Raw genomic sequence first — 23,119 nt, 5'->3', positions numbered from 1 at the left:
TGGGTAGGTAGTGGACCAAAACATGTTCCCCTTGTGAAATTAAATAGATTTAAATTTAAATTACTATATAATTAGAATTTCCACTGTTTTAATAATATATACAAAAACTGAGCAGCAAATCGATCATCATAATTGAGCTAAAAACAAATTATTTATATTTCTTATAGAACTTTAAACTTCGCTCCCAGAAGAGATAAAAAAGATAAAATTGAAACAATATATTTAATTCAGTTCAAGCTTACAGCACATTATATCTCATTCACAACAAAAACAGCTTAAAATATCAGCGTATTGACAAAGCAAATTTACACTTACTTAATAGCTAAAAAAGCTAACTACGTCTCACTAGTTTCACTCGAATATCATTTTTGCAACGCAATGTGATGCCAGTGTGAAAAACGATATCTTTGGGATCAACCAGAGGTAAGACAATGAACTTTTTGAGTATTACGATGAGCAGTGTTTTCATCTCGAGCAGGGCAAACTTTTGACCTATGGGAAGGAAATATGTATGAATAATAATTAACTTATATATTCATTTTATATATTCCTCATTCAATTAAATTTACCTATGCAATTGCGTTGACCCGCACTGAAAGGTATATAGGCATAGGTATGACGATCTCTGCTGTTCTCGGGCAGAAAGCGTTCGGGCTGGAACTCCTCAGGTGAGCTCCAGTACTTTGGATTGCGATGTACATCAAAGATATGCATAACAATCTGCGCTCCTGGCGGCAGTATCAGACCATTGGCCAGTTCAGTTTCCTTTAGAGTCTTACGGCTCATAATTGGCACCGAGGGAAACAGTCGCATCGTTTCCTTAACGAAGCACTCCAGATACTTTAGTTTAGAGACCTGATTAAGGTCCAAGTTACTAAAGTCATCTGGTATGGAAAACATATGGGTTAACAACTGATTATAATGCTCGTCAGACAAGTCTTACCAGCAATGTGTTCGCTTATCTCCTGATAGCACAGTTCCTGCTTATCTTGGTATAAGCTCATGTTCATAAGTCCAAATATCAAGCCAATGGAAGTGGTATCAAAGCCCTCAAACATGAGTGTATCCACCTCCTCGCAAATTCCCGCATGATCGATTAGGCCATCCTTTTCAGCAAAGATCAGAGTATCAAGCATGGCAAAGCGTTGTTTCTTGTTGATATAACTAAATTTAGATTGAATAAACATAAATGAAATTATCTTGTAAGCAAATAGAGCAAATAATGTTATCGCTTTCACTTACATATCATCGTCTGCCGCTTGACTGCTTCCCCTTTCCTTTGCCTCTTGTGCCAAAAGTAATCTGCGCTTGGCTATAATTTCACTAGAGAAATCATGAACATCCTGTAAGAAACGTTTGTCCTCCTTGGAGCCGAACAGTTCATACAAAGTATCGCTCCAATAAATTGGATTGCTGAATCGCCTTATAAATATCTTTTCAATCATGCTGAAGCTGTGGCGATAGCGATCCCCCTTGGCTGCCATGTCATCCAGCTTGATGCCCATGGCTGTCTCTGTGGGTGAATATGAATTGATAAGCTACAGTAAACATTCAGCTTAACAAACTTACCACAAATACTGTTAAGAGTGAACCTTGGTATGAGCTCACTTAGGGAGATAGAGACCTCGTCCTTTCCCTCAAATTGTTGCACGAATTTCAAACTCTCGCCTCTATATGCAAAATTAAAATAGATATCAATACTAAGTTTTATAGATCAAATAATGAATCCTACTTGAAAATCTCGGCAAATTGCCCCAAGATATTGAAATGAAATGTGGGCGTGAGCATCTTGCGTCTTGAGTGCCATTTCTGACCTGAAATTGTTTATGTTTATGTTTAACCAAGCGCAATACTATGATTAACTGTATATCGCCTACCTGTTGATGTCAACAAGCCCGTGTGTAGCGCCGGTTGCAAGAATTCATACACCATACCCTTGGTTATCAGGTTCTGATCATTTAACACGGCTTCCAAGTTGTCCGCATCGATGATACAAAATATGGATGTACCCATGGCATATTCTATATAGCTGCGACACATTTTCTTGGTTCTATTGCGCATATCAGAAAACACCTCAGCTGCGAGAGAGAGAGAGAGAGAGAGAGAGAAGGAAATATAATTGACTAGGTAGACAACTAGAAGAATATTTTGCTCACCCTCATTTCGGCCAATCAAATCGAAAGAGTTTCCGAATATAGTGCGTCCTTCAGCTACCGGAGCTATATACTCTACGGGTCGTCCATCCTTCGTGCGTACTCGCTTAGCAAAGAAGGCCAGCACATAGTATTCCTTATTGAGTCTATATAACCAGAAGATAAGCGTACCTAATCCGATCAACAACAGCAAACCTAGACCCATTGCAAAGCAGTTGAACAACGCGTATAACCTCTCCCAACAAGCGTGAATTACCGACTGAACTAGAACTACAATTTATTAAAAACGGTTGATTGGACGCTGAACATTATCTTTGTATATATATAAAAAAAAAAAAAACTAAGATTATATATGTATTTGCTTGAGAGAGTTGCCGGCGTTCAGTAAGACGCCGCTAGACTCTATATTATACTAGAAATGTAGTAATATATTATATAGGTCGGTGTGTTTATAAGGCGTGACGATAACAACCGTATTCTATCAGCAAAACTCTAATTATATCTAATTTCAGTTGTTTGCTGACAGCAATTATACATGTTAAAATATAAACTAGCTACTTGAAGTGTAAAGTATAAATATGTATAAGCAGTCTGCGCTAAAAATAACTCTTTTATAGAAGGTTGTTGTTTTGTCTTATCATGGTTAGATATTAGTCCTTGGACTGAAAATCAGTCTAGTCATCATGATTAGGTGATTTAGACGAATGATACAAGATGTATGATATATACATATATATTTACCGTTTCCATAAAATATTAAAATATTTGGAAATAAAATATTAGTTTGGAGCAATAAAACAATATTATTAAATAAAACAGCATTATTTAAATCAAAAATTAAAAACAATTAAAAAAAAATTAATTATTAAATTCTTGCCCGATTAGAATATAGCCTAGTGTATATTCTGAGAACTAAGACTTTATGAGCATTTAAGGTCCGCCAAGCCGGCAGCCGTCTGTTACACACCTTTCCGCCAAATCAGCAAACCCAAAAACAAATTTCAAATAATTTATGATTTCAAGTTCAAGCTTAATAGCTTGCTGCTAAATTTAGAATGCCTCAATATTAAAAGAGAATAATAGAAGAGAATTAAGAGAGCATGAAATTAAATTCTCTGAACTCTTATGAAGAGCTACTACAGATAAGTAAACAAACAATTACAATCGTTCACATACCTTATCGAACATATGATTCAATAAACAGAACGATATTCCATTACCTATAAAATGTGTGTATAAAACACTTAAAGTAATCAGTAAAATCTTTTTATTTTATGTTATCACAAAGAAAATCTTATAACTGAATTTATTATCTACTAAGCCAATTCGATGATCAATACAAGTTTTTTATAATATGGATTTCAACTTTTAGGCATTACGCTTGATTAGTTTGACTGTAATATTATTTTTAAAGCCCAATGTGATACCCAAACTTAAACGCAAATCCTTGGGATCGAAGACAGGCATAATCTTAAATCTTTTAATTATAACGGTCATGAATGTTTTTATCTCCAGCATCGCATACTTTTGACCTAGAAACACAAATTGAGCTAAGACAGATTCACATGCTTAATCCAATAATACGTACCTATGCAATTGCGTTGGCCCGCACTGAAGGGCATGTAGGCATAGGTATGACGGTCTTTGCTGTTCTCGGGCAGAAAGCGTTCGGGCTGGAACTCTTCAGGTGAATTCCAGTATTTGGGATTACGATGCAATTCATACATGTTCAATACGATTTGCGCATTAGCTGGTAAAATTAGACCATTGGCAAGTTCTGTATCCTTTGTTGTTTGTCGACTAATAGAGGGTGCTGATGGATATAGGCGCATCGTTTCCTTAATAAAACATTCCAAATACTTGAGTTTCGACAGTTGATTAACGTCCAAATTACTAAAGTCATCTGGAAGACCGAATGATGAAAAACGAGTTCGATTGATAGATGATTCACATTAAATTACCAGCTATATGCTCGCAAATCTCCTGATAGCACAGCTCCTGTTGTTTCTGATATATGCCCATGTTCATTAGCCCAAATATAATAGCAATAGAGGTGGTATCAAAACCTGCGAACATAAGGGTATCCACTTGTTCGCAAATGCCCTCATGATCGATTAATCCATCCTTTTCTGCCATGATAAGAGTATCCAGCATAGCAAATCGTTGCTTCTTTTTGATGTATCTGAAATATAATGATATTAGCATTTCACAGCAAATGAATGAATGAATCTTAGCTCACATATCTTCCTCTTCTAGGTCACAGCCTTTCTTATCCTTAATCTCCTGTGCGAATAGTTCTCGGCGCTTGGCAATAATTTCGCTAGAGAAATCGTGGATTTCCTTTAAAAATTTCTTTTCGTCGCTGGGTCCAAATAGATTATAGATGGTATTATTCCAAAAGAAGGGATTGCCTGCTCGTTTTATAAATCGCTTCTCGATCATGCCGAAGTTCTCTCGATAGCGATCTCCCTTAGCAGCCATATCATCCAGCTTGATGCCCATGGCTGTCTCTGTTGTTGTGTATATGAATTGAGTAAGTGGTAGAGAAAGTAATTAGCTGAACAAGCTTACCACAAATGCTGTTGAGAGTAAATCTGGGTATGAGTTCGCTTAGAGAGATGGTAGTCTCTGCATTGCCCTCGAATCGTTGCACGAATTTCAAGCTCTCAGCTCTAAATTAAATTTAATAAAAATTAAAATTAAAATAAAAGAGAATCAATTTAAATTTCAATTGAATTTTTATGTAATTTAAACTAAAATCACATATAGTTTGCATAACATTTAGTTGAACTTACTTGAAAACATCATTAAATTGCTCCAATATATTAAAGTGAAAGGTGGGTGTAAGCAATTTGCGTCGTGAATGCCATTTTTGGCCTGAAATTAATATGTTTAATCAGAATACAATGTAGTCTATATTGTGTGGCATTGTGTAACTAACCTGATGATGTCAGCAGGCCTAATCGTAGAGCTGGTTGCATAAAATCGTACACAATTCCCTTTGTCAATAGTTCTTTATCGTTCACAATGGCTTCAAAGTTCTCCGCATCGACTACATTGTACACAGATGTGCCCATTACATATTCCAAGTAACTGCAGCCAAGTTGCTTAGCGCGATCGTGGACTTCATCAAAAACTTGCACTGATGGGAAAATGAACCGTAAATAAATTGTTCTGATGGATAGATATCATCCAATTTACTGACCGTCATCCATGCCATACAAGTCGAACGAATTGCCAAAAATTGTATTCCCCTTAGATAACGGAGCTATACTCTCCACGGGTCGTCCATCCTTAGTACGCACTCGCTTGGCGAAGAAAGCCAGCACATAGTAATCCTTATTAAGCCTATATAGCCAGAAGATAAGCGTCCCTAGTCCGATCAACAGCAGCAAACCCAAAGCCATGTCAGAGACGTCGAATAGAACGTTCTATTTCTCTCAATCAGCGACGAATATTGTTTGAACAATGCGCATTACGCCAGCTTAAATACCATATAAAGACTTATAATATCATTTCTATGTATTCAACCTTGTGGCGATATAATATAAGAGAGAGAGAGTGAGAGAGAGAGAGACTGAGAGAGATTAGACTGCTGCCGGTTTGTTTATTTGGTAAAGAGCACAGCGTTTAATTGATGTCAAATAACTTGTTCTCTCTTCGCAACTTTAAAAGCAAATTGAATGCTCATGGTGAGCCGGCATTTAATTTGTTTTTTACTTGTCAGCATGAGTATATATATATAGAATTTTATTGATGATTCTCATCATGAGATCGCAAAAATTGAAAGCCAAAACATTGAAATCATTATTGTTTGAATATGTTTAGGATTTTTATTTAAATTTAACTAAAATATAAAAGTTTTATCAAATATATACATAAGTTTTAAGAAATTAGATTTAATAGTGTATTTATTGGCTCTATAGGTGAAGATATTGATAGCACTCTATAACATCAATAAATCAGCTATGATTAGACACAAATATTGATTGTTGCTATGGAACGCTGAAAAAATTGTAAAAATGTATTTTACAAACATTTGTTATTTTTCTTATTTATATTATAATTTTTTTATTTATTAACTTATGTAAATTATTATACAAAAAAATATATATGATATGATATTTGTAATACAAAATAAAGAGAAATAATCAATTAAATTAACAAAATTAAAAAAATATATATTTGTTTATGGTTTACTTACTGATATTAGTTTATTTTAATTTTAATTTTTTTTTTACTCATCATAAACTAGGTATTAGTCTCAGTTATAGATTCTCAACTGAAGCCTTTCGCTAATACATAAATTTGATTGAATGCCTAACTACGTTTGACCAGTTGGACTTTAACATTAGTTTTGCATCCCATTGTAATACCTGAACAGAAAACTAATTCCTGGGGCTTGACAATAGGTAAAATTCTAAATTTTTTAAGTACAACGCACATTATGGTCTTTATCTCGAGCATCGCATACTTTTGACCTGAGAAGCATAGAGATGATTTAAGACATATTCATATATATTAATATATTTTAAGTTACCTATGCAATTGCGTTGGCCCGCACTGAAGGGCACATAGGCATAGGTATGACGGCCTTTGCTGTTCTCGGGCAGAAAGCGTTCGGGCTGAAATTCTAGCGGAGAGCTCCAGTACTTGGGATTGCGATGCAGCTCATAAATGTTCAATACGATTTGAGCACGAGGGGGTAAAATCAGACCATTTGACAGCTCAGTATCCTTCGCTGTTTGTCGACTAACAGAGGGGGCAGATGGATAGAGGCGCATCGATTCTTTTATAAAACATTCCAAATACTTGAGTTTCGACAGCTGATTAGCGTCCAGATTACTAAAGTCATCTGAAAGTCCGAACGATGGAAAACGATTTCGATTGATAGAAAACTCGCATTTAATTACCAGCTATATGCTCGCATATCTCCTGATAGCACAGCTCCTGTTGATCCTGATATATACCCATGTTCATTAGCCCAAATATAATAGCAATAGAGGTGGTATCAAAACCTGCGAACATAAGGGTATCCACCTGTTCGCAAATGCCGTCATGATTGATTAATCCATCTTTTTCAGCCATGATAAGAGTATCCAGCATAGCAAATCGTTGTTTCTTTTTTATATAACTGAAATATAAAGATATCAGCATTTCACACAACAAAATTAATTCTCAATGATTTCAACTCACATATCATCTTCTTCTGGGCCAGATCCTTTCCTATCCTTAATCTCCTGTGCGAATAGTTCTCGGCGCTTGGCTACAATTTCACTAGAGAAATCGTGGATTTCCTTTAAAAATTTCTTTTCGTCGCTGGGTCCGAATAGATTATAGATGGTATCGTTCCAAAAAAGAGGATTGCCCATTCGTTTTATAAATCTGTTCTCGATCATGCTGAAGTTCTCTCGATAGCGATCGCCCTTAGCAGCCATATCATCCAGCTTGATGCCCATGGCTGTCTCTGCAAGTAAATATTTCAGTTATATTTGTTGAAATAGTACGGTACATTTAGCTTATCAAACTCACCACAAATGCTGTTGAGAGTGAATCTGGGTATGAGTTCAGTTAGAGAAACGGTACTCTCCGCATTACCTTCGAATTGCTGCGCGAATTTCAAACTCTCAGCTCTAAGATAACAAATGAAAATCAAAATAAAATTGAATTTGCTTTGCATTTAGATGAACTTACCTGAAAACCTCAATAAACTGACCTAGTATATTAAAGTGAAAGGTCGGTGTGAGCAATTTGCGATCTGAATGCCATTTCTGACCTGATGTTAGTATTATTTAATCAGAATTTAGTTTAGTATAAATTGTATGGCATTGTGTTATTCACCTGTGGATGTCAGCAAACCTAATCGAAGTACCGAGTGCACAAAATCGTATACAATTCCCTTGGTTATCAAATCCTTATTGTTCAGTATTGTTTCAAAGGTGTCTGCATCGACCACATTGTAAACAGCCAAACCTTTCACATATTCCAAGAAGCTACAGCCCATTTTCACAGCGCGATTGTGCCGTTGAGTAAAAACTTCAACTGTATAGAACAAATAGATATACGTTATTCACTTGGATAATTTTGATTTTGGGAATTATAACTAACCATCCTCCAAGCCAAACAGATCGAATGAATTTCCAAATATAGTGCGTCCTTTAATTGTAGGAGCTATACTCTCCACGGGTCGTCCATCCTTAGTACGCACTCGCTTGGCAAAGAAAGCCAGCACATAATATTCCTTATTTAGTCTATATAGCCAGAAGATAAGCGTGGCCAGCCCGATTAACAACAGCAAAGCCGCAGCCATTTCGAAGCCGTCGGAAAACACGTTCTATTTCGCCAAACAAACGACAAGCATTGACTATAAAATTCACTCTACGCTACCTTAAATAGCATGCTCAGACCCAGCGCAATAAAATGTTGTCTGAGTCGCAATTTAGATAATAGTAATATATGCTCTCTGCCCTTGCCTTTATTCGTATTTGGGAGAACTAAGCATATAATTATTGCTTGATAAAAACTTGTTCTCTCAGCACTATAAAAACTATTGAATTGATTGCATCACAATTACTTTTATTACAATATTATTGTATATATTTGCAGTAGTACAGTAGAATCACAATAATACGAAATAGCAAGGGGATAAGATTTTTTTTTTTTTTTCGATTTTCAAACTATCGAGAATTATTGAGAACGCATTTCTTTCAAGGAGATAGATTTCTTTTCCGTTGATCGTGATTTTCGATTTAGCGGGGTACGAATTATCGAGACTTGACTGTTGTATGTATAATTACATATTGTGATTTTTAAATAATTACTGCATAACACTCTCTGAAAATTAATCGCAGTTTTCATCTCTTTTTCGCATATATTGTTATCGCATTGAACTCTCATGGTGAATGAACAGGTTTTTTTTTAACCGTTAAGTGTGAATATGTCAAGTAATGGTTCATTGACGATTTATATCATGATTTAGCGAAAGAAGAAAATTTGAATACTCATGACTGTTTGCAAGTTCTAAGAGTTGTAAACCTAGACTTCTAGACAATAATATAAGAGATTTATGAAATATAATTCAAGTAAATAAAATTTACTCGTCTTTTCAATAGTTATTTTTAAATATCGATAGTTTTTTACGAATCTATGAAATAGACTATAATCGATAACAAATTAGATAGATCTTACTTACTGCTAACATTCTCCAATTTAGGGTATTTCCATGCCAGGCATCTCCAACTTGAGCAGTCTTAAATAGCTTTCCCAGAGTAATACAGTTTTGATAAATTTATATATGTACTTGCATTTATTAACTGGATATGTATACTTATTGATAAGTTTTTCTGTTGGTCGTGGCATTTATTTGGTTTCCCAATGTCTGTCTGTATAGCCACTAAAGAACTGTATTTGTATGTATATCTATTACATAACTGTATAGCTAACCAAGTGCTTCTCTAGTTCATTTGTAGCACAAATTGTGTTAGCAAAATATTGTTAACAACGTTTCAAGCTGCTCTAATTAAATGAGTTGCATTTAAGTGTTCGCACTTTGAGAAACATTTGCTTTTGCATTTGCAGTTGCATTTTGTGTTTGCATTTTGCTTTTGGCTAATTGGCAATTGAATTACATAAATTAAACGCAGGCAATGCAATTTAGCCGCTTTTACATTGCCAGTTGACCCAGTTCTGTTGGATATGCGGAACAATAATATAATATAATATGTATATATGAAATATATGTTAAATAGAGTATGTATATATATATTTATTATATGTAGCATGTATGAAAAATTCCGAAAAAGAACCATGAATCAGACAGTTGATGTTGAATTGGGCTAAAGGATGGCATTCAGATATACATATTGTATATAGATAGATTATAAAATATTATGATTTATATGGAATATTAAGAAAATTTAGAAGTTAACAAGATCCACTACAATAAATAATAAAAAATTTCTGGGATCTGTAAACATTTGTAAGAAAAGTTTTACAATATGCGACTATCTCCATATTAGTTATATAAATTCTTACATAAGTTTAGGATACACAAAATATGTTTCAAAAGAGAAAAACTTGAGCGCAACGAGCACAGTTGGCCGAACCTTTAAGTCTGACTATAAAATGGGGAAATGGAAAATGAAGCTGCAGCTCGGACGGAAAATGCTTGCATGACTTTGCTCAATTGCAAATTGAAACTTGTGCGACTGTGTGCGTATATATGTATATGTGTGTCTGAGCGTGTGTGTGTGTGTGTGTGCTATGCTATGCGGAAATGCCAAATGCCAATGCATATTGGAAATTTGCAATTTCGATTGCACTTCAAAGTCAGTCAAAGTTGCCAAGTTATTAAATTAGATCATATATGAAATATTTATGGCAAAAGTTCAGCTACTCAATGCCATTCTCTAACTCATTCTACATCTCCTTCTCTCTCTCTCTCTCTCTCTCTCTCTTTCTCTCTCTCTCTATCTTACTCACTTACTGAATCTGTATCTCGGTTTCTTTTGCTGTTTGCAGATGCATCGCCGGGCTGCCGGGCGCCGGATGTGCGCTTCACCATTTTCAAACCGGAAATGACAACTGAGCAGCCGTATGCGAAGTTTGAGACAACGCAGGTCTATCTACCGGAGGACTTTACCACAGCCGATGTCGAATTTGTGGATAAGCTGCATACGGCCAAAGAGAATCATGCGGCCATTGTGAATCCGTATTCGGTAGACTTCGGTGACGATGAGCAACATCAGCCGTATCATCATCAGCAGCAGCAGCCACATCATTCGCATCACGATGAGCTGCATGCTGGCGATGCGGCAGCCAGTCTAGTGGATGACCACGATTTGGAGGACGAAGCGGATGAGCTGCATGGCACTGAGCTGGAGGATGGGGCCTACAAGCGAATGAACACAAATCGTAAGCAGGGCAAGAAGCGACGCTCCGGTTCCGGTCGTCGTCGTCGCCTGGAGAATGAGAACGGACAGTCGGCACGTGGGCGGGGCAGTCGTTATAAGCGCCATGCCATCCTGCACGATGCGGAGGCCTCGCCGGACACAGATCGCTGGGCAGGCAGCAAATTGGCCGCCGACGGGGATGTCTATTACGTGCACATTGCGGACATACTCAAATCGCGTGAGCCCAATCTCCAGTTGCGCGCCAAGCTGCGCAAGCTGAAGCAGAAGGCAAGGCTGGCCAAGTGCATGGCCGATGGCAGCAGTGAGAAGTGCATCAAGTTGTTGGAGAGGCTTAAAGCCAAACAGGTGGAGGCAGCCAAACAGCAGGCGGAAGCAGAGAAGCAACAGCAGGAGCAGCACCTGCAGGAGCTGGACCACGAGCAGGAGCTAGAGCTGGAGCCAAAGCAGGAGCACCATCGCCGACGCGGTGACAGTCACGCTGCAGAGCTCGACCAGCGTGACATGGAATCGCGTTGGCGCCGCAGCATCGATGCCAAAGGCGATGCCGGGCAATTGGAGCTGGATATGATGATAAATCATGGCAATCAGTCGAGCAGTGCAGCAGTGGCCCTGCAACGTGTAAAGCGCAAGTCGGGCAAGACCACGGGTGCACTGAGCCGTCCGAAAGGTGGTGGCGATTCCAGTTCAAAGACCACCAGTCGCAAGGACAAGGGTAAGGAAAATGCTTGCAAAAGCAAAGCATTTGCATAGACGCCAGACACTGGCAATGCCACAGTGCCCATGAAAATTGAATTGAATTGAAAGCCGCTGTCGCTGTCTCGTTGTCTGTCTGTCCGTCTGTGTTATGCTAAGCCACATCAACACCAACACACACACACACAGACACAGAGACACACACACACATACACCTGGAGTGTTGAGAGTGGAGTACACAGCAATATGAATACAGAGCCCACATAACACATAAAATCGTTAAAAAGCTAATCGCAGAGTCGCCCCAACGGGCGACTCCTCCACACGGAGTCAGCCATAAATCGCCTCAGTTCGCTCTCACGCTCAACTCATTAACATGCTTCATGCTGGCATCGCACCATTTACTCGTCTCTGTCTCTATATCCCCCACTGCCTCTTTCTTCTCTTGCACACTCTTTCCTTTCTCTCTCTCTCTCTCTCTCAGTCTCTCTCGCTCTGTGTCCAGGAGAATAAAAAAGAATTCATTCTTTATCGTGGTTAGCCTTGTCATCTGCGTTGGTTCCAGCTTGTGGATTTGCTTACGAGGGGTTATCCTTTATTTGTTACCCTTTTTTATGCGCCTGCATAGGGTATACGAGATTTTAAGCCCCATTTGATGGATGCTATTGTAGATATGGGAGATCAAAGATGATGCCATGTTTAAGCTTTACCTATTTTTGTACTGCTAGCTCAATAATTTATTTAATTTTTTTTTTTTTTTAGCTTATACACTTGACCATTCATTTTAAAGATATCTTAATCAGCACATATATACCATTAACTAATAAAAATTTTATTACCTAACTCAAATCTTATCGATCGTTTAACACATATTTAGCTTTTGACCGTAAATCTTTTTTGTTTTTTTTTTTTTTTTTTTTTTGCGATATCTGACTGAGGTAAATTCTGCTCCAATAAATTATAAAAATTACACCATTTTAGTCCATATTTTCCTTAATTTTGTAATATTATTTGACTTTTTTCAACTGATATATTGAAATATTGCCTAGTTTTTTTTCTCATATATTTTTAATTTTAACAAAAAATTGAGTTCTTTTAAATTAGTTACTAATTGATTAACAGTATTTTTATGACAATATTATAGTTATTAATTTTTTAAATACTTCCACTTTTATATAGCTATAGATTTAATTAAAATATAGAAATAAACAAAAGTAAATGACTTTCTTTTTATAATTTATAGCAATAATTTATACATTTTCTTTAACTATTTTTATCAAATTTTATAGTATATCAGCTCTTATAAAATATTCAATTTTGATCTGCACATCTATTATTCATATGTCTATTTAAGTCTAGGGTATGAAAATCTCATGAGTTATACTTTCTTTGTATTTCATCTACCTTTATCTCTTTCCTTTTCCCTTGTTTTTTTCTTTCCTTCCTTTTTTCGGCTGCTTTATGCTGTCCCTTTGTTTACTTTGATTCAGCTGCCTTTGTCCGTTTGCGTTTTTTCTATTAGTTCGGGCACTTGGAACTGGGGTTTGGGCTAGGTGCTTGGGGCTGGTGGCTTGAGACTGGGGACTTCTGGTTTCTGCTTGTGTACTTGGGTCGCTGACAGCCTGCACGGCATAATATTATCTTTCATGTTATCTTTTGCCTTTTCACTTCCACTTATTTCTGTTCTTTTTTTATTTTTTGACGCCTCGTTCAGAAATGAAGTTGTATCCTGTTAAGTGGCCTGTCCACCCCAACCGCTGGCTCCACTCCGTGTTCGGATTTGGCGTCCACATAGCCCACACTCTTCATTTTCTCGGCGCTTTTAATGCATATCTAACAGCCTTAAGTTGGGCCATTGAAGTTCGCACGTTTCGTGCGGTTTAATGTGTGTGTGCTTAAGATGTGGATGCCCCAGCTCCAACTGCTGCTCTCGCTGCTTCAGCTGCTTCTTAGCCTTTTCTAAAGGCTTGGCCACTTCAGCCATTGAAAGCTCTTGGCATCTGATAATAGCGAGTGCTGTAAGGGTTTCGGGTGCCGCTTAGATGTATGTATGTAGAGGTGTGTGGGGGTTGTATATAAACTCGTTGACTCGTTGAGCATTCAATGCTCTTTCATGTTCGCATTCACTCATTCACCTGTCGCTTCACGTTTGCTCATATCGGTCACAACAACAGCTCATTAAATGCTTGCTCTACTTGCTCTCTATCTCTCTACTCCCCTCTCTCTATCTATCTCTTTGTCAAGTACCTCCCCACTGTATCCCGTTTCTTAGCATTTTACATTTGCCCATTTCATAACGCCCTCACCTGTTATGTTCCGATTTCACCCCAATTCAGGTATCTATGACGAGGAGACTGGCTTTCCGCCCATGCACCCAGACGAGTCTGAGTTTGACGAGGACGAGGAGGAGGACGAGGAGATTGATATATTGCAACAGTTTACCGAGGTATCTGAGATTCGCTTCCCAGGTGAAATTGGACCGATGGGCGATCGACGTCTATGCAAGATACGCTGTGTCAAGGGCAAGTGGGTGGGGCCACTGTGCGCCACCAATGAGGAGGGTAAGTGAGATGCCCCCTCGATACACACATATGCACACATATTACACAGCACACACGCACACAATGGAATGTTAATTATAGCAATAGCAATACAAATACGTAACATGTCATTACAGTAGAGACTCGTATAATAAAGACAACACAATCAGCACACCGCAAAAAAAATATATATATATGTAACAGCACCAGCAACAATCCAAGTTGTTTCATTTCAACATTTCTAATTCTATCTCTATTTATCTATGTGCAGCTATGTAGCTACACTCAGAGAAAAGTATTGCTCAAAATGTGAAATATCCATTCTGAATAAAATAACCATTATTATAACATATATCATTATTATTATCATTATTAGCATTATCGATCGCTCTTTTAAATTGAAATCGATCTGAGTTCCATTCCGAATGCACATTTCTCTGAGTGTAGTTTATCTGCCGCATAACTGTGCATTACAATGCTGATCTCTGTGACATCTTTATCTGTAGATGACAACGGCAACGTGAAGTTTCAGCCACTGTACAAGAGCTGCCATGTCAATCGCATTCCGCCTCATCTGCTGCTCAGCTATCGCAACATCTCCGTGGTAAGTGATGACAGCCTGCAAAGCCGTCAGCCGTGCCAGGAGCTAAAGCACCAAAATACACAGCACACAGACACACACTCACACACACACACATACACACATGCACACACAGTACACATACAATACACGCCGCAGTTACTCCATCCAAGCTAGTGAAGGCAACGGCCTTGGCATAGCCAAATGTGAGTCCAACTCAATATCGACTGTCTCTGTCACACAGCCTGTCTCTTCTCTCGCTCTCTCTCTCTCTCTGTTTAAATATATCGCTCTCTCACTCTCTCTCTCTCTGTCTCTCTATATATCTTAATATATATGTCTCTGTCTCGCTCAATTTCTCAATCATCTCTTGTATCGATATCAGCCGCACAAACAACAATTTGCCCAGCGTCATCCTAGAAATAAAAAATATAAGAAAAATACGAAAAAAAAATATATATATATAAATTCAAACGAACTTTGCATCCTGCATCCGCATCTGCAATGTGCAGCCACAAGACTCTGTATTTTTGGTACTCTTTGATCTCTCTCTCTTGCAGACACCGATACCACCAAATCGCGGCTGGCGTAAGACCCGCTTATCCAAATCGACACTTGTCTCAAACACAGAAATTGTGAGTGGCCATCCTTGACGTTGCGTCGTCTCGTCTACCTCTTCGTCTACTTTGTCTACGTTTACCTCGTATCCGTATCTATGCATAACTTGCTCACATATGTAGAGTTGTGACACACACACACACACACACATACAAATACAAACACAAACACAGATACTTCTACTGTACTCAGAGTTGAGCTTTGGATAAATACATTTTTTGACTAGGTAGTTTTCGAAGATATTTGGCATATTCACTGTAAACATTTTGTTTATAAACAATTAAATTAAAAAATATAATAATAGTTTATTAATATAATAAAAAGTATATATTACCATAATATTATTTAATACATAAAAAATTGAATGAATACGTTATTTAGCTAAAACTTGAATAATTGATGAGAAAGCTAAGGATCGTTAGACATTCTACTTATCAGCCGGTGCTTGGATAAGTTTAGCTATAGAAGGAATTTAGTGATGATGGAACATATTAAAAAAGCTAAAAAGAAAACAATTGACACAAAGTGATTAAAGAGATTGGAAATATACTGAATGGAGATATTTTTATATCGGAGAGTTTGGCGAAAAATTAGTTTCTATGCCACTTTGAAGAGATTTGTATATAGAAACAGGGCACATTTAACTCTAAAAGCAGTGTAATAGCCTAACAACATGTTTTTCTCTCAGTATATTCAACGACTCCCTTACAGACTTCGTACAACACACACACACGTACACATCCACGCCAAGTAGTGTCTGCCCCAAGTAGTGGGTGCTATTTATGGTTTTTGACAATGAGAAAATATTTTTTGTATGCACGGCTTTAGCATTGACCATTGGGCGCACAGACACACACACACACACACACACACAGAGCTTAAACCCAATATACATTTACAGACAGCAACAAGAGAACACTATGGAAATTGCACGCCAGCACGCCCAAGCCACGCCCACGTCCATACAGAGTGCGCCTCTAACTAGTGTTAACAGCTTGTATATGAATCTAAACAAAACATTTTTTTATACTCTTCTCTCTCGTTCTTTCTCTCTCTCTCTCTCTCTGTCTGTCTACTGCACTGCACGTAATATCAAACAAATCAAAAATACATTCGCTTCATTTCAAATGCCTGAATCTCTGCCTGCTGTTCGCCTAACGTGTCACGACATCGCATATCGCACGAATTACGTGTCACGCCCGCTGTCCCACATCACATTGTACACATTGAAACTACTGCAGAACGTCGGCTGGGATCTGCCCCATGGCCATTCACTGCAGGCCCGCTGCCAGGAGCTGGGCATCTACAAGCTGCTGGGTGAATCCCGTGTGCTCTGCTCGAACGGACTCTGGGCACCACGGATGCCCAGCTGTGTGCCCACCACCATCTTGACCAACTACTCGGAGGACAGTGCACCCTCCATACGCATCAAGATCTTCAATGGATCGCACTCGTTCGAGCCATCCGGCGTAATGGCCGTGCCGCCGCACAGCACCGTCCAAATGGACTGCATGTATCCGCGTGTGCGTGGCACTCCCGAGTGGAGCTGGACCAGCTGGTATATGCAGTATAATACGGGTGCGTCGACTGGAAGTTTTGCTTCAATACGAGAGAGTGTGGGTGATTCTTCTTCTTCTTCTTCTACTTTTCGATTTTCAGGCTGGTCTCCGGCTGGCGAGGAGAAGGCCGTGCGCTACCGGCTGAGCATCAAGAGCATCGAGAACAATGATTCGGGCACATTTACGTGCACTTCGCCGCGCGGTTTGACGAACAGCATTGCCGTGGTGGTGGCCACTTCGACGTGCCCGCAGCTGACCGAGCCGATGGCGCCGCTCAGGCTACGGCTCGAGGGCAATAAATTGGGCCAGCGAGCGCACTATGAGTGCCCCGAGGGCTTTCGGCTGGATGGCGCCTGGAATGCCACCTGCCTGGCCTCAGGCAATTGGTCATCGCCGTCGCCAACATGCCATCCCATTCAATGTCCACGTCTCGTGCTCGACGATCCCCATCTCAGTCTCATTGAACTCAATACATCGGCATGGGGGCGGGCGGTGTTCAAATGCCAATGGGGCTTCAAGCTGACCGGACCGGCGCTTCTCGACTGTGAGCCGACGGGCGTCTGGAGTGGCCCAGTGCCACGCTGCAAAGGTAAGTCTGATTGCCCAATTGTTGGCCAATTAAGGTCATTTGTTTTATGCTAAACGTAGCTGAGGAAAGTGAATAGAGAATGAGTCTAAAGGAAACTTTTTTATATTTTCCCGCAAGACCCAAGGCATGCCATTATGAATAAGAATTCATTTGTGTGAATACTCCATTGGTATAAAATATTAATCGACTTTTCTTTATGACTATTGAGTACTCTAATTATTTTTATGTTTACATAATTTTACTTAGCTCTCAGTATAAACTCCAGCTTTGCTGTAGCTATTAAGGACTAAATGTCTTGATAGTCGTAATAGATTTTGTTAAGTCTTTTGGTGGATATAAATACTGGACAGCTTTTGAAAATGGGGTCTAGAGACTGCCTTATCAAATATTAACTCTAAATCATCAAACTCTGAACAGAATTAAAATTTGATCTATTTTTAAGTCTCCTCTCAGACGATCTAAATATTATCTAATATAATATATTTATGCTTATTGGAATTCCGGCAAATCGTTACTAACTATGTTTTGCACATATTTTCTTCAGTTAGAGATTCAAGATTAGGCAACCTTCTCAATAGATCTTCTCTATATACAGACTTTCTACGTATGAAAAAAAAAAAAAAAAAAAACAATAAGCTAGTATGTCCTCCTTATGATTTATTGCTGAGATAGATCTGTACAGAATGATTTATTACTGGGATAGATCTGTACAGGATATTTTGCAAATCTTAGCTCTATTGCTGATAAATATAGATCTTTGCTAAATTTGTAGAAATTTGATTTGATATAAATTCCTATATATTCATTTGTAAATTGTCTTCGCTTCAGTCATATATATTCTTTATATATTTCGTTGCTCAATTGTATGACATCTATCAATATCTATCAACCTATATATTATTTATCACGATACATTATTGCCTTTTAAATAATTAATGCCTTACACTCTTACACTTAAATATTTATGAGTTCATTTCATAAATATTCCATATATGAGTTCTTTGAAATGAGTTTATAAATATTTCATATATCAGTTCTTTGTAATTTTACAGCCATTCAACTCTGCCTGTCAGCACATTAATATTTAATATTCATTAATATTTTTCAACATTTCATTTACCATCTTACTTGAGGTTATTGCTCTTCATTCATTGCTTCACATGGATGTTTTTCTTGTAAATTTCATTTGTTTTTATTAATTTGTCATCACCTTCATAATGGATAATCCTTGTTCGGCCAATTCTGTTTGCTTTACACTTTCATTCGTCCAATAAATAATTCATTTCTTTTCATTTGTCATTTGTCATTTGTCCTTTCATTCGTTTATTTGTTTCTGTTTCTCTCGCAGTCATTCAGTGCGTGATGCCAGTGGCGCCGCTAAATGGACGAATTGGGGGCACCAGCTTGAGCCAGAGGCGTTTGACCGTTGGCGCTTTGGTCACATTCAGCTGCAACGATGGCCACACTCTGGTCGGCGAGTCGAGCATCATATGCACGGAGAACGGGTTCTGGTCGCACTCGCCACCATTTTGTAAGTAGACAACTGATAAATGCCAATTAAATGCACAGATACGCTGCGATACCTTGCGTACTCTTCCAAAAAGTGGGCCACCACTCACAAATCAAATGAATTAATGTTACTTGTGTTGTATTTCCGCTGTATAACGATACCAATCGATACCACGATCACCGTTAACCAACTAATCGATAAACCGATCACCGATCACGCAAAACCAACAACCGCTATACCGATTCACGATTCATTCCATGTACGAACCATCATCCCCACAATTAACTAAATGCCCAAAACGAATTGATCATCCATGCATCCAATACGCTTCGATCTTCGATCTCCGAACTACGATCAACGATCTACGATCTTCAATCTCCAATCTCGCTCAGGCAAATCGCAATGCCCCTATCCGGGCGATCCGCCCAACGGCCTGATTGCTCCACTCAAGTTCAACTACGATGCGGGCGACTATCTGAGCGTGCAGTGCCGGCCCGGCTTCATACAGATACAGACGAACGAGGATCATACCACGGGGCCGCCCGAGCGGCCAAAATGTCAGCCCGACGGCAAATGGTCCGGCCCGTTGCCCAAGTGTCGCAGCTACGAGGAAGTGTAGCTCAATCGAATACCAGCTGGACATCGACGCCCCGGCAATGGGAGCTACAAATTTTAGTCTGTAGAATCTGTGGTCGAAACAACTGAAAAACCAAACGAAAAATTCAAACCAAAAACAAAAAAATAAAACCCGAGTGATATTTAGATTAAAGTTAGTGCAAGGTATCAAAATTAATTAACATAATTACGAATCCATTTTCTTTCTCATTGGCTCCAATTGAATTGAACTTTTTCACTTTGGCATCACTCGCTATCTGATATATGTTTTAGCTCTGCTAAGGCCCACTTAAGTAAATTCTCAATAAAAATTCCACTGAAGAGAAGTTCTTAGAAATGATTTTAATGGCAAGAAGAAGACGAAGAAAGAGAAACCTGAGCAACACAACTATATCAAATATGTAACATAAATATGAACGTTAAATGTTAAAAAAAAGATATACAAACTTATCGATTTCTTTCTTTATTTGCTAACGAAAACTTTATAAATAATATTCCAAAATTTTATGCTTCAATTTTACATTATCAAATGAGAAAAAAATGAAAAAAAGATAATATATCTATAATCAACAGTTAATTAAAGATATTCCAGACTTAACAACGGAATACAAAGTTAATCTTCTTATAAACACATTTAACTCTATATACACATAGAGCAGATATACATATATATATATATATCTATATCTATAAACCGATGTAAAGCTCAATGATATATACAAGTTGATTGATGGATTGATTGATTGATTGGTTAGTTAGTTAGGCGCAATCACTTGCCCAATATTGAAAGCGAAGAAGTAAGCAGAGATATCATATGTAAGACGTCTGATATATATAGTCTATGTATGACTATATGTATATATAGGAAGATCTGTATTGTACGAGTCTGTAAGCAATTGCAAAGTGAAGAAACTAACTTTTAAATAAAACTCATATGAATTATATATGTATAAAGTGCAATCCCGAATTCTCTCTCAATGCGTTTATAATTGTTTCCAGCCTCGACTTGACTCATCTACGCAGCAGCTGCAGCTGCTCTGCTCTGCTCTGCTCAGGCATGCCGCACTTCTAACTTGGCTTTAATATCCGCCAGCAAACGCAGAAACGTAATTTTTGGTTAATGTGTCAAATGTGTGCCAAGGAAAACATATTTCACTTTTGCGCCAAGCTAACGGCTTTTCGGGCGCCTAAATAAGTTGATAATGCGTTGCCGGGAAAATGCCAAGCAACGGGCTCAAACTTAACTGCAAGAAATTTGGTTACCCTGTAAAAATCATGATAGAATCGCAAGAAAGTGATATTGAGTTATTAGAATACAATATTATAATCAAGTCGGAATGCTCTTACAACCTCTAGCAGACGTTTGAATCATTTAATCATTTAGTTGCATTATAATATTCAAATTCCCAATTAAAAGATCTAGATTATTAGAGAGGTTCAGAACTTTAAGTAAATTACAAAAAAAACACCCTCTCGAAAGGAAAATACTTAACGAAATGATCTTTTAGCTTAAGCTACTAAGCTACTTTTTCAGATGATAGCCATATACATATATTCTACAAGATTCATATATCACTTCGTAAAATAGTTTCCCTGCGCACTCATAACAAATGCCAGCTTTTTTGCAAAAAAAAAAAAAAAAAAAAAGAAAAGAGGAGCATTAATATGTCATATACATAAGTACATTATCCCTAAAGCATACATAAGGCCATAAAGAAAGGCTCTGACTCATACGTTTATAGATCATATGGTAAGTATATACAAATTTTCATGCTTATAGGAAGACATTAACAGCCACGCTTGCTATAAGTGTGTACATACATATACATATGTGTGTATAGGTGTATATATATGCACATGTATATATTTATACAATAATGCATTTGCAGTCTTTATGACAAAATTGAAATAAACCCTGGAGGACTACAATAAACCATTTGCTTACACGCATCTGTGCACTTTGCTCGAGCGTGTGTGTGTGAGTGTGTTGAGTGCGTAACAGTTGTGCTTCAGGCTTTTGCTACATAGTCATAAACACACGCCCACACCCACACCCACACTGACTCCACACACTCATACACACATATATATATGAGTAAAGTTATAGCTGGCAACCTGGCCGCACACCTGAACAAAATTAATTTGTTTTGTTCTTTTACCTTTGGCTGCCTGAAGCGCTGCGCTTTAAATGAAACGATTGACGCTGCCAGCGCAGCGCAGCACAGCTCAGCACAGTCAGCTCATATATGGATGGTTACATATACAAAGGGTACACACACCCTCTCTCCCACACACACACACACGCGCACACACACACACACACAGTTGGCCGCAAAAGCCATTGTCGTTTATTCATTTTGGCAACGCCGCCCTTCTGCGCATTTAATGGCAATTTGTGCACAAGTGTGTGTGCGTGCGTGTGCGTGTGGGCTAGTATGTGTGAGTGTGTTATGTTGTGTTTTGGCAGCTGTGCATTAGAGTGAGATCTCTGACTGTGTGCGCCTCGCAAAAAAGGTGTCTAAATTGAGACGCCGTGTCGCAACATTAACTGCCATGTGCGTAATTAAAATTAACTGCCGTAGCTACGGCTGCTCCTGCTGCTACTCCTGCTGCTACCTCTGCTGCTCCTGCAAATTGGTTTTGCTTGTTACCCAACAAAAAAGTACAGAAAAAATGTAGCAAATTGTAATGTTGGAGCGTTGCGTGTGCTGCGTGCCAGTTGTTCGTGCGTGACACGCTAGAGACAACAGTGCGTATGCGTGATAGAAAACAGAGAGCATTTCGCATTTTATTGTTTACATTGAATCTTTACAGCCATGGAAGACATTTTTTTGGTAAGCCTATCACTTATCATATGCGATGCAGCTGCGTTATCTGTATATATCTATTAGCACAATCACAAGTAAATCTTATTATTGTGGGAAATAATTGATGAGGAAATAAGAATGCAAAATATTAAAAAAAAAAAAAAAACATTTTTTAGTAAGATTTAAATAAAAATATTAATATTTAAATCACTTATTTATCAATTTATTTTTTATTTATTTTTTCTTTACAACTAATTTTATTAAAATTTTCCTTATATTATTTTCATGTTAACAACCTTAATTTTTTTTAATTTTCTGCAATAGAGTATTGAAGATCTTCGTTTTTTTTTTTTTTTTTTTTTTTTTTTTTACAACTTTCAGCCTTCTTTATATTATTTTGTTAATCTACTCTCAGTCTCTCCCTTAAACATCTCCCTTTAGAGCATCTCAAATGAATTGCCCAAAAGCTTCAATGCTACATGCAAACACATTTAGCTCGAACATTTGGCTTTGACGAATCAGCAGTCGCACGCTTAAATTGTT

The 23,119-nt window shown here is 38.0% G+C and overlaps 4 protein-coding genes across 6 annotated transcripts in view; 1 reads left to right on the top strand and 3 right to left on the bottom strand.

Moving 5' to 3' along the window:
- The window catches only part of hig (locomotion-related protein hikaru genki), a 34,116-nt gene extending 13,387 nt beyond the window's left edge, over nucleotides 1-20,729 (top strand). For 2 of the 3 annotated variants that reach the window (XM_089472315.1, XM_018012403.2), the window contains exons 2-9: nucleotides 10,674-11,777; nucleotides 14,095-14,319; nucleotides 14,805-14,902; nucleotides 15,439-15,513; nucleotides 16,738-17,074; nucleotides 17,156-17,644; nucleotides 18,993-19,175; nucleotides 19,547-20,729. In XM_089472315.1, the coding sequence (XP_089328441.1) occupies nucleotides 10,730-11,777; nucleotides 14,095-14,319; nucleotides 14,805-14,902; nucleotides 15,439-15,513; nucleotides 16,738-17,074; nucleotides 17,156-17,644; nucleotides 18,993-19,175; nucleotides 19,547-19,773 (2,682 nt within the window). In that variant the 5' untranslated portion in view covers nucleotides 10,674-10,729 and the 3' untranslated portion in view covers nucleotides 19,774-20,729. The remainder of the gene's footprint in view (nucleotides 1-10,673; nucleotides 11,778-14,094; nucleotides 14,320-14,804; nucleotides 14,903-15,438; nucleotides 15,514-16,737; nucleotides 17,075-17,155; nucleotides 17,645-18,992; nucleotides 19,176-19,546) is intronic. The other variant, XM_018012404.2, reaches the window with a different exon arrangement.
- Nucleotides 204-2,432, bottom strand: LOC108616893 (cytochrome P450 4p1-like). The gene is made up of 8 exons (XM_018012408.2): nucleotides 2,157-2,432; nucleotides 1,878-2,078; nucleotides 1,733-1,814; nucleotides 1,570-1,670; nucleotides 1,243-1,513; nucleotides 944-1,164; nucleotides 570-884; nucleotides 204-492 (listed from the first exon to the last, which is right to left on the bottom strand). The coding sequence occupies exons 1-8, from the start codon at nucleotides 2,356-2,358 to the stop codon at nucleotides 332-334; spliced, it is 1,554 nt and encodes a 517-aa protein (XP_017867897.1). The 5' UTR covers nucleotides 2,359-2,432; the 3' UTR covers nucleotides 204-331.
- Nucleotides 3,404-5,625, bottom strand: LOC108616891 (cytochrome P450 4p1-like). Its single transcript, XM_018012405.2, has 8 exons — nucleotides 5,359-5,625; nucleotides 5,095-5,295; nucleotides 4,949-5,030; nucleotides 4,725-4,825; nucleotides 4,393-4,663; nucleotides 4,115-4,335; nucleotides 3,742-4,056; nucleotides 3,404-3,685 (listed from the first exon to the last, which is right to left on the bottom strand). The coding sequence occupies exons 1-8, from the start codon at nucleotides 5,558-5,560 to the stop codon at nucleotides 3,522-3,524; spliced, it is 1,557 nt and encodes a 518-aa protein (XP_017867894.1). The 5' UTR covers nucleotides 5,561-5,625; the 3' UTR covers nucleotides 3,404-3,521.
- Nucleotides 5,961-8,529, bottom strand: LOC108616892 (cytochrome P450 4p1-like). The gene is made up of 8 exons (XM_018012406.2): nucleotides 8,262-8,529; nucleotides 7,995-8,195; nucleotides 7,848-7,929; nucleotides 7,686-7,786; nucleotides 7,350-7,620; nucleotides 7,067-7,287; nucleotides 6,694-7,008; nucleotides 5,961-6,634 (listed from the first exon to the last, which is right to left on the bottom strand). The coding sequence occupies exons 1-8, from the start codon at nucleotides 8,461-8,463 to the stop codon at nucleotides 6,474-6,476; spliced, it is 1,554 nt and encodes a 517-aa protein (XP_017867895.1). The 5' UTR covers nucleotides 8,464-8,529; the 3' UTR covers nucleotides 5,961-6,473.
- Nucleotides 20,730-23,119: the final 2,390 nt, after the last annotated feature.

Source organism: Drosophila arizonae, chromosome 5 (assembly GCF_054131065.1).
Source record: "Drosophila arizonae isolate 15081-1271.41 chromosome 5, UAZ_ARI_1.0, whole genome shotgun sequence".
Lineage (NCBI taxonomy): Eukaryota > Metazoa > Arthropoda > Insecta > Diptera > Drosophilidae > Drosophila > Drosophila arizonae.
The sequence above is the reverse complement of the archived record's forward strand: the minus strand, read 5'-3'. Positions and strand labels throughout refer to the sequence as shown.

Excerpts from the sequence above, each read along its gene's own strand:
- LOC108616893 (XM_018012408.2), bottom strand. The coding sequence starts at position 2,358 with ATGGGTCTAGGTTTGCTGTTGTTGATCGGATTAGGTACGCTTATCTTC. Across the intron at positions 1,165-1,242 it reads CAAGCGGCAGACGATGATAT|TTATATCAACAAGAAACAAC; the intron begins GTAAGTGAAAGC and ends ATCTAAATTTAG. Across the intron at positions 885-943 it reads GATAAGCGAACACATTGCTG|ATGACTTTAGTAACTTGGAC; the intron begins GTAAGACTTGTC and ends TTTCCATACCAG.
- LOC108616891 (XM_018012405.2), bottom strand. The coding sequence starts at position 5,560 with ATGGCTTTGGGTTTGCTGCTGTTGATCGGACTAGGGACGCTTATCTTC. Across the intron at positions 5,296-5,358 it reads CTTGTATGGCATGGATGACG|TGCAAGTTTTTGATGAAGTC; the intron begins GTCAGTAAATTG and ends TTTTCCCATCAG. Across the intron at positions 4,664-4,724 it reads TACTCTCAACAGCATTTGTG|AGACAGCCATGGGCATCAAG; the intron begins GTAAGCTTGTTC and ends ACACAACAACAG.
- LOC108616892 (XM_018012406.2), bottom strand. The coding sequence starts at position 8,463 with ATGGCTGCGGCTTTGCTGTTGTTAATCGGGCTGGCCACGCTTATCTTC. Across the intron at positions 8,196-8,261 it reads TCTGTTTGGCTTGGAGGATG|TTGAAGTTTTTACTCAACGG; the intron begins GTTAGTTATAAT and ends TGTTCTATACAG. Across the intron at positions 6,635-6,693 it reads GGGCCAACGCAATTGCATAG|GTCAAAAGTATGCGATGCTC; the intron begins GTAACTTAAAAT and ends TATGCTTCTCAG.